General features: G+C 35.8%; 1 protein-coding gene across 3 annotated transcripts in view; it reads right to left on the bottom strand.

Moving 5' to 3' along the window:
- ABCD3 (ATP binding cassette subfamily D member 3) overlaps positions 1-18,300 on the bottom strand; it is an 86,890-nt gene that overhangs the window by 55,646 nt on the left and 12,944 nt on the right. For all 3 annotated transcript variants that reach the window (XM_007468110.1, XM_007468111.1, XM_007468112.1), the window contains exons 2-3: positions 6,785-6,821; positions 440-538 (exon numbers count right to left, since the gene is read on the bottom strand). In XM_007468110.1, coding sequence (XP_007468172.1) covers positions 440-538; positions 6,785-6,821 — 136 coding nt within the window. The remainder of the gene's footprint in view (positions 1-439; positions 539-6,784; positions 6,822-18,300) is intronic.

Raw genomic sequence — 18,300 nt, 5'->3', positions numbered from 1 at the left:
TCGATACCACAAAAAAAAAAAAAAAAAAAAAAAAAACATATTTAATCAAATATGAAGAAGCAACTCTCAAACATATTCCATATCAATGCTACTTGTTAACATCTTAATGTAATAAAAAGGTCTTTCTAAATTTAATCTCGTTTTCATTATATTATAATAAAGCAACACCATTTAGGCTGGCTGTACTGAAGTACTCTAGTATTTCACATAAAATATAATAAAATAATATTTCATAAACAAGAGAAAATCATTTAAAAACTGGCGCTGAACAACAAGGGTACTTGCATAACAGGCAATGACTTAGACAAAAATTTAGTCTTCATTACCTACAGAGGAGACACTTGACCTGCAGTAGAACAAAGGCTTTATAATTCTATTGTTCTGATCTCACATAAGCTTTAAAGTTGAACACGTAACATCATCGTTTCATAAGACTTACCTCTTTACAAAATGTTCTAGGGACCATGATTTTCAGAATTCGTGTGAGCCTTGAAAAAAACACCTTGTCCACCACAGCTCGTTCTTTTTTCCCCTCTTTCTACATTAAAAAAAGAAAGCTTTTAAGATAGTTATAACAAATAAGATTAAAGAACCATGTTTCATCTAAGGCAACATAAACAACTACTAAGATGGATACTGCATTTGAAGAACATAGTCTTGTACTGCTCTTCATATTCAAACATGCTTTCAAGAAATTAAGATGTTACCAAAAACTGAATAAGGAAGTGAGAACTTCCTTTCAGAAGTGAAGCTGCAGAAATATCTGGAAAAAGAACAGCGCAAACAGAAGAAACAGCAAATGCCAAATACCAAGGTAAAAGCTCGTTTAATAACAAAATGGCCAACCTGGCTGGAGCTGTGAGCAAGAGAAAGTAGTAGAAGATGAGGTCAGAGGACAGCTAAGAAATGGCCATTATCCATATCATTACTGCTTGTTCATCATCCACTTCCTTATTAACAACAGAATTTTTTAAAAATCCTGAACAAGAGTTTTCCTGCTATCAATTACAGGAAAGTTTTGGATTCCTAGATTTATCATTTAACATTTCTAATATGCACTCTTCCTTACAAATTCAAAGACAGACAAGGTTCCCTCACTCATACAGTTCACATTCTAGCAGGGGAAACCCAGATAAAAATAAACCAATACATAAAGTGTTACAGATAGACTAGGCAGGGTCAAGAGAAAAAGAATGATCCAGAAAAGTATGAGAAGAAAGGTCTCTTTGGGGGAGCGTAGTAAAGCACAGGGAACACCAAGCACAAAACCCAGTTCAGGAATAAAACTGGTATGCACACTGAAGAGCAAGATGACAGCGCTGCTAGAGCAGAGGGGACAAAAGGAGAGAAGCTGAAGAGATGGGCAGGACCTATAAAAAACAGAGCCCTGAAGCCATAGAAGGATTTAGAGTTTACTGTCAGTGTAGAGGGAAACGAATGACTATAATTAAGAGCAGTAAATCATTTTATTACCCTCAGATATTTCTTCATTTTCACTGGTCCAAGAAAACAGAGCTATAAAACCATTTGCAAGGATAAGGAAAGAGTGACACGAACTGGGTATAGTGGACGTTATTTACTTCATTACCCTTGGGCTGTCTGGAAGAACAGGCAGAAGAAACTTCGCAACAGGCAAGACTCTCCAGAAGGACCCCATCCCCAATTGAGCTCCTTTCCCCAACTCCTATAATCACAGCTCACTTATGTATTAACTACTATGCTCTTGATAAACAAATACCCATGGTATAGTACATTCTATTAGTTAGACAAACTTTGCTGTAAATACGCTTTAATTAAATTAATATCTAACTTGATAAACCTTAAATGAGTTGCTTGTGTACTAAATTAGAATAATAAGCTACCACCCATATGTCACACACTGTGCTAAGGGCTTTATATATGTAATCCTAATAAAAAGACACTGCATATCGTACAGAACTGTAGACAAGAGATGAAGGCACTGGGTGTGTAGAGTTAGATCAGAAAGACTAAGACAGAAAGAACTGAATAAGAACCAACCTACCGTGTAACTGCTGGAACAGGGTTCAGGTCTTTCAAACCGTACAAAGGTTGTAAACCCCATCCCACTGAGTCACAGGCCCAGTCTACTTCATTCACACATGTATGTACTCATTCATTCAATATTTACTCGGCCCAAGGCACTGTTCTAAACCATGGGGACACACCAGTGAACAAAACACAAAATGCCCTACTCACAGTCTATTTACTCTAGCTAGCCTATTCTCCTCAAGCCAAACCTTACAACTTCAACCTAAATCTCCCCTTTCACCCCCCCCAAACTGAGAAAGTATAGGAAGAAAAGAATAAAGAGAAAGCAATGTACATCAACTACCTTTAAAGAAAGTTAGACTTCTACTCTCGTTTCCCTCCTGTCACTGCCTCCCTACCTTACTTCATGCCACCTGTAGTCAGTACCTTCTCCATCCCTAGCTTGAGCCTTAGACAGAATAATTCCAAGGTGAAACGGCCACCTTCTGACTTAAACAGAGGATAACTATTTCCAGCTGTTCTCAAGAAATGATCTAGGGCAAACAATGGGGAAGGTTTTAAAAAAAGTTATAAGAAAGTAACAATGAAGCACATCGTATATAATTAGCAGTTTACCTGGTATTAATTCCTCCTCTTTTTCTTCTGTCCCTGTTGTCACTGCTCCTATTTCTTAAGCTGTCTGAAAGCTGACTTTATTATTTTCATTACATTTGAATCCATAAAGGGAACGATATACTTCCTAAAGTCAGGAAACACCAAACATCTGGGCTGGAGGGCTGACTCAGGCTGAAGAAATAATCAAGATGCTGTACCATTCTTTTTTTTAAAATAAACATGGAACGCTTCACGAATTTGCGTGTCATCCTTCCGCAGGGGCCATGCTAATCTTCTCTGTATCGTTCCAATTTTAGTATATGTGCTGCCGAAGCGAGCACTGTACCATTCTTGATACATAATAAAAGTCATACCTGAAACCAATCTAAATGCAAATACTTACAGACAGTACATCTCATAAACACTACTAGCTTCTCCTAAGAATTCATTTTAACCACAATTGACTTTCCCCACCTTTAAACTTCCCAGTAATTTTTTAAAAATATAAAAAATACTTTTATGATATAAATCTAACATGCAAATCATAGAAAAAAAACAACTATTAAAGACCATTTAAGAAGCTAAAGTAATAATGCAGTCAGAAAAAAAAAAATGTACCTAACATTCAGGAGGCAACAAGGTCAAAGGGCAATGAGAAGTTCCTATTGATGTGTCAATCAACTTAGAAAGGTGACATGAACCGGAACTGACCAGAAAAGACAGATGTTTGAAATAGCAAATAAAAGGTCATGTGGTGCTGACAAAAGTGTAAGTATTTCTGTATATTGTTAGAGGAAGCATAAATCAACATAATTATTATGTTGCATCTATCAAAATATAAAATGTACACTCATTGCAAAATATAAAACAACCCAGCAAATTTACTTTTAGAAACTTATCCTAGAGATAAGATATTCCTGAACATATGCTTAAACACATAAATGAAAAAACTTGCACATTGTTTTATAATACTATAAAATTAAAAACCTAAATGTACATCAATTATGATACTACATAAATCATGGTAAATTTATGCAATGAAGATTCTACACAACTGTAGAAAAGGAAGCAGCTCATATTCATACAAGAGAATACTATAGAGTGGTTAATTAACTAGATCTATAGCTATCAACATAGATGGATCTTAAAAAAACATTATGCTGAAAAAAAAGGAGAACGATACATACAATGATTCAATTTATAAAATTTTTCAATAAGCAAAATAATTCTACTTATATTGTTTATGGAGATATACGCACACCCCAAAAGTACAAAATTATGCATAGGAATGCTGAAGACCAAACCCAGCACAGTGCTACCTTTGTATATTTTGAATTTTATACCCTGTGTATTACATCAAAAAGAATAAATATTTTAAAATCAAGTCAACTATCTCTTTATACTATTCTCTATCTAAATTTTGTTCTCCTTAAATCTCATGTCTTATGAAACTTGTCTCACCTCAACCCATCCCACCAAAGATTATAAAAAATTTCAATAAAAAATTCTTTTCAATTGCATCCCCTCATAAGTGACACACATTCACTGTCGTAAAATTAGAAAATTCTGATGAGCAAAAATAAGGAGCCTATAGCTACCACTGAGAGACATCAACTGTTAATATTTGGCACATCTCTTACCAAATTTCATTTCAGCATATGTCTGTGTGTGCACTTCCTATAGATTTCACAAATGTGGTAACAGGATGTACACTTCCTTAAACCTTTTTTTTGGCCAACCATTTGATCTAAACTAAATTTATTTTGCTTACACTATATGACTAGCAAACATGTATATATTTTTTAAGTATACAAAAAAATACAAAGAATAAAAAAATGAGTGAATGAATACTGCTGTACTGGGTAGTTTCACTGATGTCCTAGAACTTTCAGATACGGTGGTATACAAATAGTAGCTATAACTAAGATAACTAAGATTTGATTACTCAGGTATAATTTAGATATGAGAGATTATGAAGATGGAAATTTGCCAAATGACTGGAGATAAGCATATCTTGCCCCATTTTTCAAAGATTATGGAAACTGGAGAACAGCAATTTTGATGTCAATCTCCAGGATATTCAGAGAATAGACATTAATATTGAGGGTTTAGGAAGACCTAAGAGACACTAATCACTAGAAGCCAGCAGAAGTTTACTAGGAAGAAGTCATGTCAAAGCCTTCTAATTTCCTTCTTTGTTAAGGATACTATGCTAGTATATTAGCTGACATGCACAACATTAAGCTCCATGAGGGTAGGAACTTTTGTTAACTGCTATACACGCAGAACCAAGAACAATGCCAGGCATATATGAGGGGCTCAATCAATATTTTTTGACAGGCTGACTTAATAAATGAATTAACAAATAATCAAGGAATTTGATGTTTCTTATAAAACTATTGTGGCCTTAATGGAGAAATAAAGACCAGACTTTTCTGCAGTTGGATATAGTCACAGCTGAATAAACCATAACCAAAAAAACAAAGATTAAGAGATGCCACAGGGGAATTTTCTGGTCCTAACCTAGTCAATACTATCAGCAATTGTGAGGAAGATAGAGAAGACAAATTAAGTTTGTAGATAATACCTTCCACTTAACACACTAGATGTCAGAATTATATTCAGAATTATACTAGGGAATTCCCTGGTGGCCTAGTGGTTAGGATTCCAGGCTTTCACTGCCATGGCCCGGGTTCAATCCCTGGTCAGGGAACTGAGATCCCGCAAGCTGTGCAGTGTGGCCAAAAAGAAAAAAAAAAAAAAGAAAAGAAAATTACAGTAATAGAATAGACTAATAGTATAGACCCTATAGGCTGACATTTATAGGGAAACAACTGAGTTACCACATGACCTAGCAATTCTACTCCTAAGTATATACCCAAGAGAAATGAAAACATATGTCCACACAAAAACTTGTACATGAATGTTCATAGCAGCATTATTCATAATGACCAAAAGGGGGAAACCACTTAAATTTTCCTCAACTGATGGATAAATACATGTGGTATATCTAAACAATGAAATACTATTCAGCAATAAAAAAGAATGAAATACTGATACATTCAACAATACATATGAACCTTGAAAACATCATGTTAAGTGAAAGAAGCCAGTCACAGAAGGCCACATATTACACAATTCTATTTATATGAAATGTCCAAAATAGGCAAATCAATAGAGACAGAAAGTAGGTCAGTGGTTACCAAGGGCCAGGAGGAGAGAGTAACGAGGAATGACTGCTAATGTGTATGGAATTTCCTTCTGGGGAATTGAAAATTTTCTAAAATTAGATAGTGGTGATGGCTGTACAACTCTGTGAACATACTAAAACCACTGAATTGTACACTTAAATAGATGGATTTTATGGTATATGAATTACATCTCAATAAAACTGTCATTAAAAAAAGAAATAAAGAAATCCAACTGATGAATACAGACGTCTGTCAAAAGAGCTGTTCATCAGAAAGACACCTGAAGGCTTACAGTTTATCACAAACTCCACTTAATATAAACAGAAGTAACGGCTAAAGAAGTAAAAGCAACCTTAGGCTAAATTTTAGCAACATGATGTTCATATCAAGAAATGTAGTAGTGCTGATGCGTTCCACGCTAGTCAGACCACGTCTATATTACACTATATTCTATAGACCATAGACTACGTTCTATCCTAAACATAATGTCTAGAGGAACTAACTAGTATAGATCCAGAGGAATGTATACATAATTGAAGAACAATTAGAAACCATGTCACCTGAGAAACACTTGAAGGAATGAGGATTGCTTAGCGGGGGAAAAAGATGCAGAAAATACAACCATCTTCAAACAATATGAGAGTCTATTAAGAGAAAATAGAGTAAACTTGTCCTGTGTTTCTACAAACGACAAAATAGAGGCTTAGAGAGGGAAGATTAATTCCATCATGGACTTGAACTAACACAGTTATGGCTATCTCCTAGGTAGTACTTTCCATCAAATGAACAGATTCAAGTAAATACGAAACGTCACCTACCAAGGATTCCTATTTTAGGAAGAATTCCTATAATATGTAGTGGATTAGAGATAAATTTTAAGTTCCCTTCTAATTCTTAAATTCCATGATTTTATCCTAATTCAAAAATATATAATGAAACAAATGAAATAAATGCACGAAATCCCAAAGAGTAGACAACATAAATTTTACCTCATTGTTCCGTAATGGTGGTTTTCCATTTTTCTTACTGCAGAGAAAAAGAAAAAAGAGCAAGACAGCTTTATTTGCAAACTGTTCGCATCATAAAATATTATTTTAAGATATCAAAAGAATATACCAAATTCTCCAAATGAATTTCTTCTTTTACATTTCATACTGAGATAGAATATATTAAATACAATAGCCCAACTGTATAATCCACAGTCCTGTTACTAAGTATAAATCACAAAAAGTGCTCAATAAATGTTAACTACTACTATAATATATCAGGCATTACGTTGTAATTTTTTCATACACACACAACTACACTTATTTTACAAATTCTCCCATGGAGATGCAGAGTCTGTTTTTCCATCCTTGAATGAAGGCTTGGCCATGACATTAGCAAACTGACACAAGGAAGGGCTTGAAAAACGTTTGTGCATTGGGCTCACTCTCTTGCTGCTGGGAATCTTTTCCCAGCCATGTGAGTAATCCCAGGTTAGCTGCCTAAAGGATGGGAGACGATGTGTCATTTCCATGTTACAAATGAAAAAACTGGCTTGGGGGACTTTACTGGCAGCACAGTGGTTAAGAATCCGCCTGCCAATGCAAGGGACACGGGTTCAAGCCCTGGTCTGGGAAGATCCCACATGCCGCAGAGCAACTAAGCCCGTGAGCCTGCACTCTAGAGCCCGTGAGCCATAACTACTGAGCCCGCTCACCACAATTACTGAAGCCCACGTGCCTAGAGCCCGTGCTCCGCAACAAGAGAAGCCACCGCAATGAGAAGCCCGCACACCGCAACCAAGAGTAGCCCCCGCTCGGAGCAACTAGAGAAAGACCCAACGCAGCCAAAAATAAATAAATCTAAAAAAAAAAAAAGAAAGAAAACACTGGCTTGGAAAAGTCAGTACCACGCCCAAGGTTCACGCTACTCAAAGTAGTTAATCTAGCACTTGAACGCAGGTCTATTAACCCAGGCTTCCCCCCAAAACAATATAATAACCAGGCTTGGCTTCCTTTCATACACACTACCATAGCACCCTATGCTTCTATATAACATTAATCACATTTTAAATCTCTTGTTTAACATATATTTCCTCCCAGTATATTAGTTCCATGAGATCAGGAGCTATTGCAGGTTGGCTTCTCCAAAGTAGAGGTGAGGTGGTGTTTGGAGTACAAAATGTTTATTAGAGATCAGTATCTGTGAAAGGAAGGCAAAGAAAGAAAGTTTGGGCAGAACTCAAACTGTGATATAGGCCAACAAAATTTCAGCCAACCAAGTGGGAAGCCCTGAATCAAATACTGTCCATCATAGTGCTCTGTCATGGGATGAAATGGTCAGGTCTTTAAACCTCTTTCTAGCTCAGCATGCAAATGTATGCTGCTCCAGGGAGATCATGACCTTGAGGGGGGTAGCTCTGCAGGTAAGGCAGACCCTAGAGATGTGTGCAGAAGGGGCTACCTGGTAATCCGCACTCCTCATAACTGGACAATGAGCCCTTCTTTGAAGGGGAATCTGGGTAGCATATCTCCTTGTCTACTACAGGAGTCATATATTACCCAACCCTATATGTTCAATACCTAGTTGAGCCACAGCAATCTGTACAGCAATCAGTGAACATTTTCAGTAATAGGATACCACGTCACTGAATAACGCTAGAAAGGCAAACAACTATTGATACAATTCGGTAGATGCTATCATTTTTAAAGTGCTTAGGTTTATTACTGTTTCTAGTTTCAATTATACTGCAGGATTGTTCATCTGTTTTTAAATTTCCATGAGACCGCAAAACTGTTTCACAGAATGCCTTTTATATATATGTTCAAGCATGCACAGTTAATTATGAGCCCCTTTTATAAATAAGGCTTTCTAAATTCCTCTTTTTAAGAATTCTTTAATGTTTTCTCAATTTTGTAGATACCAGCTATATAACTACATATAAATTACTTAGGATAAATTAGAGCAGTATACTATATTTATGAGCTAAACCCATTAAAATAAAAGTATTCAACATGTTTGAAATATATTATCAATATGCACACAAAATGGCGAGGTATCTATAATACCTAGAACGATCACTAAATATCAGTAGTTACATTTCAGGGTATAACCAACTGAAGTTATTTTTAAATCTAATTTTGTGACTATGTGAATGATGACCTTAAACCAGTCTATTATACTAATATCAATGTCATGTTCAGTCAGGAGCTGCTCATCTATCTTCTTCTCACTCAATAAATCAGCACACTTTCCAAAATACGATGGCACTCCTGCATCAATCCTTTTCATTGCCTTGCCCAACATCCAGGCGTGGGCAAAGGCAAGGAAAAGAGAATCGCAGTACCAGGATAAGATATATAAAAACAACTTGGTTGCTAGAGTATGAAACTAAGGCACACAGAAAAGATACATTATCAAGTAAGTGCATGTGGTACTGAAAAGACAGGTAAATTATAAAAGTGACATGGTCAATAAGCATTCAAACGTCTACTAATTGCTTACTACATGCTAGGCACTATTCTAGATCAGCATTTCTCAAACCTCGTGGGCTCAGGATCCCCAAGAACTTTTATATATTTGTGTTACATGGATATTTATCATCTGAAATTTCAACCTCATAAATTTTAAAAATACTTATTTACTCATTTAAAGACAACAAACACGTTACATGTTAAATAAAATTTTTATAAAAATAGCTATATTTTCTCAAACAAAACAATTTAGTAAGAAAAGTGGCATTGTTTTTACATTTTGGCAAATCTCCTTTATGTGTGGCTCAATAGACGACAAATGGATTCTCATATCTGAGTCTGTATTCATTCTATCTACTGCAATTCAGATAGGTAGTTGTAAAACAGGAGTATTCAAATAACTGTGGATATTCTTCTGTGATACTATAATGCTGCAATGCAGTCTGATAATTATATCAATGAACTTGTACTCTGATACAATAAAATTCACTGGTCTATATTATATTACACTTTTTTAAAAAAATAAATTTATTTTATTTATTTATTTTTGGCTGTGTTGGGTCTTCGTTGCTATGCACGGGCTTTCTCTAATTGCGGTGAGCAGGGGTTACTCTTCGTTCCAGTGTGCGGGCTTCTCATTGTGGTGGCTTCTCTGGTTGCGGAGCACGGGCTCTAGGCACACAGGTTTCAGTAGTTGCAGCATATGGGCTCAGTAGTTGTGGCTCGCAGGCTTAGTTGCTCTGCAGCATGTGGGATCTTCCCAGACCAGGGATGGAACCCGTGTTCCCTGAACTGGCAGGCGGATTCTCAACCACTGTGCCACCAGGGAAGCCCCTATATTACACTTTCAATGGCTCTTTTAACCCACTCGAAATTTTCTAAGATCATGCATTAGTCATTTGGAAAATGCTGGTTCACTGAGTTATATAGTAGGCCTTCCAAATGTAATAATTTTATTATACAATATTTTTTAAATTATATTTGTTAATATTACCACCAACCTCATCAGAAAGGTCTTAAGCACTGGGAAACTAGCAAGCTCATGGTAGCAGACAAGATTTCCAAATTCTAATTTTCACTTGAAAGCTTAAACTGTAACATTAGCAACAAACACTGCCAGTTGTTTTTCCTTGAAGGCATTACAAGAAAATGTCTGCAACATTCAAGGCTGAATAACCAGAGTTATTCAGTCTTTCTTTCAAGTAAAAATGATGTTCCACCAAAAAAACAAACAAAAAAAAAGTGGCTAGCTCAGTTCACAACTCAAACAACTGCACAGTGCTTTCCCTCAAGACAACCTCTGTACTTGATATGCTACGAGAAGTGCTTTTGCAAATTTCTCGTTTTTCTTTGGCAAAGACATTACAAAAAAGAAAAGACAAGATCAGTAACCAGCTATAAAAAGTATAGGAAGGTTTTATCCAAGAAATGTAAAGTCAGGTTAACATTTGAGAAAACAATGTAATTCATCATATTAACAGTCTAAAGAAGAATAAACATATGATCATATCAATAGATACAGAAAAGGCCTATAAAACCCGACACCTACTCATCCTAAGAACTCTCATCAAACTAGAAATAAAAGGAACTTCCTCAGTCTGATAAAGGACATCATCAAACACCTACAACTAGCATCATACCAATTAACAAAAGACCGAGTCTCTGTTAAGATCTGGGACATTGCAAAGATGCCAACACTCACCACTTTTATTCAATATTGTTACTGAAGACACAGTGCAATAAAGTAAGCAGAACAAACAAAAGGCACATAGAATGAAAACGAAGAAGTAAAACTATCTTTATTGCAGACTCTATAAACACTATATAGAAAAGCCTAAGGAATCTACAAAAAAGCTAAGTGAGTTCAACTGGTTTCCAGGACACAACATCTATATATAAATACCAATTGTATTTCTACATATGAGTGAAGAACAATTGGAAATTGAAATTTTAAACATACCATTTATAAAAGCATCAAAAATATTAAATACTTACGGCTAAAATTAAAAAGAAAAAAAAGGCTTGTATGCTGAAAACTACAATACACTGCAAAGAAATGTCCAAAGAGGACTAGATAGAGAGATATACATCATGGTCATGGATCAGAAGACTCAATATTATTAAAGTGTCAATTCTTTCTAAATTGATTTAGAAATACAATGAAATCCCAATCAAAATCGTACCAGACTTTTCTAAAGAGAGTAACAAGTTGAATCTAAAATCCGTATGTAAATGCAAAGGACCTAGAACAACGAATAAGTTTTTACAAAGAAGAACAAAGTTGGAGGAATTGCACCTAATTTCAAGGCTTATCATAAAGCTATACTAATCAAGAGTTTGATACTGGAGTATAAACAGAGATCAAAGAAACAGAAAAGTCCAAAGTAGACCTACACATATAAGGTCAATTGATATAAGACAAAAGTGCCATGGCAACTCAATGAGGAAAGGATAATCTTTTAACAAATGGTACTGGATCAACTGGAGAGACATATGCAAAAAAAATCAAAAGGAACCTCAGATGTTATTGCACACCATATACAAAAATTAACCTGTAGTGAAACAGAGACCTAAATGTAAGAGCTAAAACTACAAAATTTCTGGAAGAAAACAGAAGATCTCAGTAATCTTGAGTTAAAGACTTGTTAAATAGAACAAAGTACAAACTACACACAGAAAAAAAAAAAATCAATAAACTAGAATTCATCAAAATTCTAAACGTTTGTTTCTCAAAATATACTAAGAAAATTAAGACAAGCCACCAACTGGGAGAAAATATATGCAAAATACATACCCAAGAAAAAACTTGTATTCAGAATACATAACAGACTCTTACAATCAAATAAGGTGGCAATTCATTTAAAGATTTAAACAGACACTTTGCCAAAGAAAATGTATGGATGGAAAATAAACACAGGAAACATGCTCCAAATCATTAGTTCTTAGGGAAATTCAAATTAAAACCACAATGAGAAACCATTACACACATCCACTAGAATGGCTAAGATTAAAAAGACTGATCATATCAAGTGTTATCAAGGATGGGGAGCAACTGGAATTTTCCTATACTGCTGATGGGAATATAAAATGGTACAATCACTTTGGAAAACAGTTTCTTAAAAAGTTAAACGTACACCTACCATACAAGCCAGCCATTCCACTACTAAGTATTTGCTCAAGGAAAATAAAAGCATATTTCCATACATAAACCTTACACAAATATTCATAGCTGCTTTTTTTTTTGCAGTACGCGGGCCTCTCACTGTTGTGGCCTCTCCCGTTGCGGAGCACAGGCTCCGGACGCGCAGGCTCAGAGCCATGGCTCATGGGCCCAGCCGCTCCGTGGCATGTGGGATCTTCCCGGACCGGGGCATGAACCCGTGTCCCCTGCATCAGCAGGCGGACTCTCAACCACTGCGCCACCAGGGAAGCCCCCGCTGCTGCTTTATTTTTAATAGCCAAAACCTGGAAACATCCAAATGTTCATCAACAAGTGAATGGATTTAAAAAACTGTAGTTATTTCCAAAAAATGTACTCAACAATTTAAAAAAAAAATTGTTGCACGCAACATGGATGAATCTCAAAATCATTATGCCGACTAAAAGTAGCTAGACAAAAATGTACATAGTGTAGATCCCACTTAACATGAAATTCTAGAGCAGTCAAATCTAATCTACAGTTATAGAAACCAGGTCAGTGGTCGCTTCAGGCTGGTGCAAGGGAGAAGACTGACTACAAAGGGGCATGAGGGATCTCTGGAGTGATGGAAATGTTTGCTATCTTGATGGGTGTGATGGTTTCACAGATGCTTACATGTCAAAACTCATTAAGTTGTGTATTTTATACATAAGCAGTTTATTGTACATCAGTAAAGCTTCAATAAAACTATAAAAGAAAAAGATGACAAAAACCTAGGGGAGACTTTTTCCTGAGAACACAATAGAAAAGTACATTTTGTTTGTTCTTTATTGTTGGAGGGGTGAGGGAGAAGAAGATGGAGTTAACTATTCCTCAATAATGCCAACAAAATACGTAAAACTAATAAGCAGAAACTTCCCCCAATAAACTATGAGACTAGGAAAAAGAAATTGACAAAAATTAAAGGAGACGTTTTCAGATAACCTTCAGACTAAGTAAAACAGAAAACAATTCTTAAAACTTTGATCAGAGTTTTGTTATCCAGAACAATAATTCTGACCCTAAAATTTCTCACTTAGTTCATTTTTCTAGGCCAGTGTTTCCTGGACTTCAGATAATATATGAACCTCTCCTGAAGGAAAAAAAAATTCTTACAGACCCCAGCGTTGACTTAATTTGGTGCTTCCTTAAATATGTATAAGCGGGCTTCCTTGGTGGTGCAGTGGTTAGGAATCCGCCTGCCAATGCAGAAGTCACGGGTTCAAGCCCTGGTCCGGGAGGATCCCACATGCTGCAGAGTCCTGGTCCGGGAGGATCCCACATGCCACAGAGCAGCTAAGCCTATGCGCCACTGAGCCTGCGCTCTAGAGACTGCGAGACACAATTGCTGAAGCCCGGGTGCCACAACTGCTGAAGCCCATGCACCTAGAGCCTGTGCTCCACAAAGGGAGAGGCCACCGCAATGAGAAGCCCACACACCGCAACGGAGAGTAGCCCCCACTTGCCTCAACTGGGGGGGGCCGCGCAGCGACGAAGACCCAACACAGCCAAAACTAAATAAATAAAATTAAGTTAATTGACCCTTAAACATGAAGAGTTAGGAGCACTGACCCTCACTGCAGTTGAAAATTCACCTATAACTATACAGTAGGACCTCTGTATCCGAGGCTCCAGATCCTTGGATTCAACCAACCATGGATCATATAGTATGGAAGTAAATATTTAGTGAAAAAAATCCACACATAAGTGGACCCTCGCAGTTCAAAAACATGTTGTTCAAGGATCAACTGCATACATTCCTTTTGTTTACAGCTCTTCTACAACCACAAAATAAAATTTATCACTTAAAAACTAGCAAAAATTTTAAAGCCAATAAAAATGGAATCAACATTCATTTAAAGTGATAGGTGAGATACCATTGCTACAACTAATCACCAGTGCTGGGGTAAAAGAGCAGAAGGAATTATTTATGTGTTATATGTTCCAGTTAATAGCCAAGATTTTTAAATAATCTTCATTATTTTTCTTTTGTAAACAATGAACTGGCTTTAAATCACTGCTTCATTAATGTTGATGGGATAATCAATTTATTAGTATACCTCAAAACAAAATTCTAAAAATTAAAATACTCAGTGAAAATGTCATAGAACTTACTGCTAATAATACTACTAATAATAAGTGTTACAAAATGGTATTTATAGAGACAAATGGAGATCCATGCAATGTAACTGCTCACAAAAATAATTTGCATATATATATAAAACATACATATACATACATACATAATATACACACATATCCACCCACAATACATATACATACACACACCCACAATGGGCCACATGATCAGTCAGCTCTCCCATCACTTTTCTCTCTTCAAGCTACCATGAAATACCTTATTCAGAGTATACCATGACATCTTATGAGGCCTTCACTTGGCGTAAACACATAATCTACATGTCAGCCCTATGTTCTTTTATCAGTTTGTGACAAAGTAATACACTACTCAATTGCTCTATGTCTTTTTCATGATTTCAAACCAAAGTTTCATTATAAGATTTCAGTTACTTAGAAATTCTATGAAAACACCTTTCACCCATAATTATCACTACAAAAGAAAATTTTAATAGCAAAATAATTCAGTATGAATACTAAGGTTGAAGATGATTTTCTTAGTTTTACATTACTACACTTCAGCCTGATGTAGGTTCTAATGCAACAGATTTGTCTACCATACATGTGGTCTCTTTCGATGATCACTCAAGCAACAATTCAAACACAAATACGGGCACAAAACTCTGCAATACTACGGTAGTCATTCAGATAATCCAGAATGTGCTTATACTAATTTATTTATAATTTATCACCAAGATGAAAACACAAAGTTAGAAAATTCTCATAGAACTTTAGGACCCTGAAGAATGAATTATTAGATCCATTATCTCTAGGCCCTAGGGATACTACATTAGAACACCTCAGTCAAAACCATGATATCAGCTATCACCCATTCTCTAATGACTCCCCAAATCTCTAGCTCCCTCATCTTTCCTAAGCTCCTGACTTGAATAATCTATTTTTTTAAAATAAGGTATCTGTACCTGGATCTACTGAAATCATTTTAAACTCAACATGTATTCTATGTCTGAACTTACCTTTCCACCCCAAATCTACCCTTCCACCTTCTCATACTGAGCTGGGCCCTAACTCAGTGAATGTACCTTCTTCTATCCAATCACCTAAGCCACAAATCTGGGAATTATTCTTAGATATTCTCCCTTTCTCATACTCTCCCTATCCAATCTCTCCCCTTGCTCTCCTTTTCCTCTATTCCAACGACTTCAGTTCAGGCTATCAAAATTTCTCACGTAAACTAACAATTTTCTCACCTGCTTTCTAAGTAGGTTCCTTATCATTTCTACTGTCCCCCAATTCAAGTCCTTAGCCATATCAAAGATAGCTGTGTGTGTGTGTGTGTGTGTGTGTGTGTGTGTGTGTGGCGGGGGCGGGGCACACATGTGCATGCACACAACCAAGGTCAATCAGGGCCCAGAAATGATGAAGACCTGAACAAAGGTGGTGGCTATGGAAATGGAAAGATGAAGCAAAATTGCTAGAAATAACAGGGTGAGGGAATAGATAAGAGCTAAGACCTAACTGAATATGGAAATGAGAGGAGAAGAAGAGCAAAGACTTAAAGAACTACGTAAAGATACAGGAGGTATTAGAAACCTTCCGCTCCAAACTTACGCCCTGAAAGGCAAAGATCATTTTTCCTCAGGTCTCACAAACAGTTTGCACCCTAAGCGACCTGAGGACAGTCATTCCATTTACCATAATAAAGAATAACAGTAGAAACATTCAGGGAAATAATAATTGGACTCATTATAAATGTGTTAAATTTCAGGTTCCAATAAGGTAACTATATGGAATTGTCCAGAAGATTTTTTTTTTAAGTTTAGATTTGAAGTTCAAGAGTGGAGATGTTGATTTGAAAGGAATTAACATGACAATACTGTGAATATACAATGATATAACTCCTTTGGGAAACAAAAATATGAAATCTGAAATGTGAGTCTTACACCTGTTTATTAAGCTACTGTACTAAAAATTTTAGTATGTGCTCTTAAGAAACTTGATTTAAGTTGTTCCCTGACTGATACTGCTCCCAGGTTCTTTAACAAGTAAACTTTCCTCTTAAAATGAAAGTATGTTTACTATAAGCCTCAAAATTATTCCTACAAGTAATTTTAAATAAAATGTCTAGACCATAATCAAAAATAACCAAGCACACAGGAAACTACACTCCATAACCAAGAACCAGGAGATATGACAGAAAACAGAAGCAGACCCAAAAAGATTTCAGATGTTGGAATTTCCAAACATACCCTATAAAACAATGCAGACTATATTTAAAGAAATAAACAGATAAAATAAAACAAAGATATCTACCAAGATAAGAAAATAATAAAAAGCTACACAGACTTAAGGAAACCAAATGGAATTCTTAAAAGTAAAAATACAATTAAAATTAAATATTTAATCAATAGGTTTAATAGATTTCACACAGCTGAAGAGAAAATTAATAATCTAGCAGCTAAGTCAGAATTGACTATACAGAGTATAGCAAGGAGAAAACAAAAAGACAGCAAACAAAGAAATAAGAGACAGTGGTTACAATAAGACTATCTCAGTCGGTGTCCAGGAAGAATAAAGAAAGAAAACAAGGCATAGGGAATGGCCAAGAATATTCCAAAATGGAAGAAAGACACCAATCCACAAAAATTAAAAGGCCCAGTGAATTCTAAGCAAGACAGATAAAAAATAAATCCACACCTAACCAAATCATAGTGAGCTTCAGAAAACCAAAGACAAACATAAATCCTTAAAAGCCACTACGGGAGCAAAAAAGAATGATTACCTTCAAAGCAGCAACAGTTACAAACTAACAGTTGACTTCTCAACAGTAATAATGGAAACCAGAATATGGTGGAATCAAATCTTCAATGTACAAAAAGAAAATTACTGCCAATCTAGAATTAAACATTCAGGAAAAAAGACACTTACATGAATGAAGGCAAATAAAGACATTCCCTGGCAATATGGAGAGGGTTCATCATCAGCAGACTTGTACTAAAGAAATTTATAAAGGACATATTATGGGGGAGAGGAGGGTTGATCTCAGTTGAAAGGTATAGATTGCAAGAAGGAATGGAAAGCAAAGAATGTGGTAAATATATAACTCTAAGTAAATATTATATAAAACAATAATAATAATGTCTTATCGTACTAAAAAAAAAAACCACAACAAATGCATCTAAATAAGGAGGAAAAGTTAATGGGGTCACTGCTCTTAAGTCCTTTTACTGCCTGGGAGAGTTACGAAGTATTTCTTATTGATTAATATTCAGACTTGAAAAGGTACACAATGGCAAAATTTCTAGGGTAACCAGTAAAATTTTAAAAAAAAATTTATATAGAGAATAACTTCCAAACAACTAAAAGAGGTAAAAATAAAATGAGGAAAAAAATCAATAACCACAAAGCAATTATGCTGGTAATTAACAGCAAAAAGAAAATTTCCCAAATGTTTTAAAATTCTGGTATATTAAATACTGAGACAAATTCCTAAAAAGGAGGAATCTTTTTTCCCACCCTTGAATCTGGGTCAGGCTTGTGACTTGCTCTAGCCAACAGAATGGGTGGAAGCCTTTCTGCTTTCACTCTGGCTTCTTGGAATGCTGACCTGAGACCACCATGTAAGGAACTGGTATAGCCTACTGAATGATACAGACACTTAGATGAAAATCAAGGCATCCCAGCCACCAGCCAGCACCAACTACCAGATATCAACCTTCCAGTGCAGCAAATCCTCTACTAGGTTCCTCATAAGGGAACCCAAACAAAACAA

The sequence above is a fragment of the Lipotes vexillifer genome, unplaced genomic scaffold (assembly GCF_000442215.2).
Source record: "Lipotes vexillifer unplaced genomic scaffold, Lipotes_vexillifer_v1.1 scaffold905, whole genome shotgun sequence".
NCBI classification, from domain to species: domain Eukaryota; kingdom Metazoa; phylum Chordata; class Mammalia; order Artiodactyla; family Lipotidae; genus Lipotes; species Lipotes vexillifer.
Note: the sequence above shows the minus strand (reverse complement) of the source record. Positions and strands in the feature narration are given on the sequence as shown.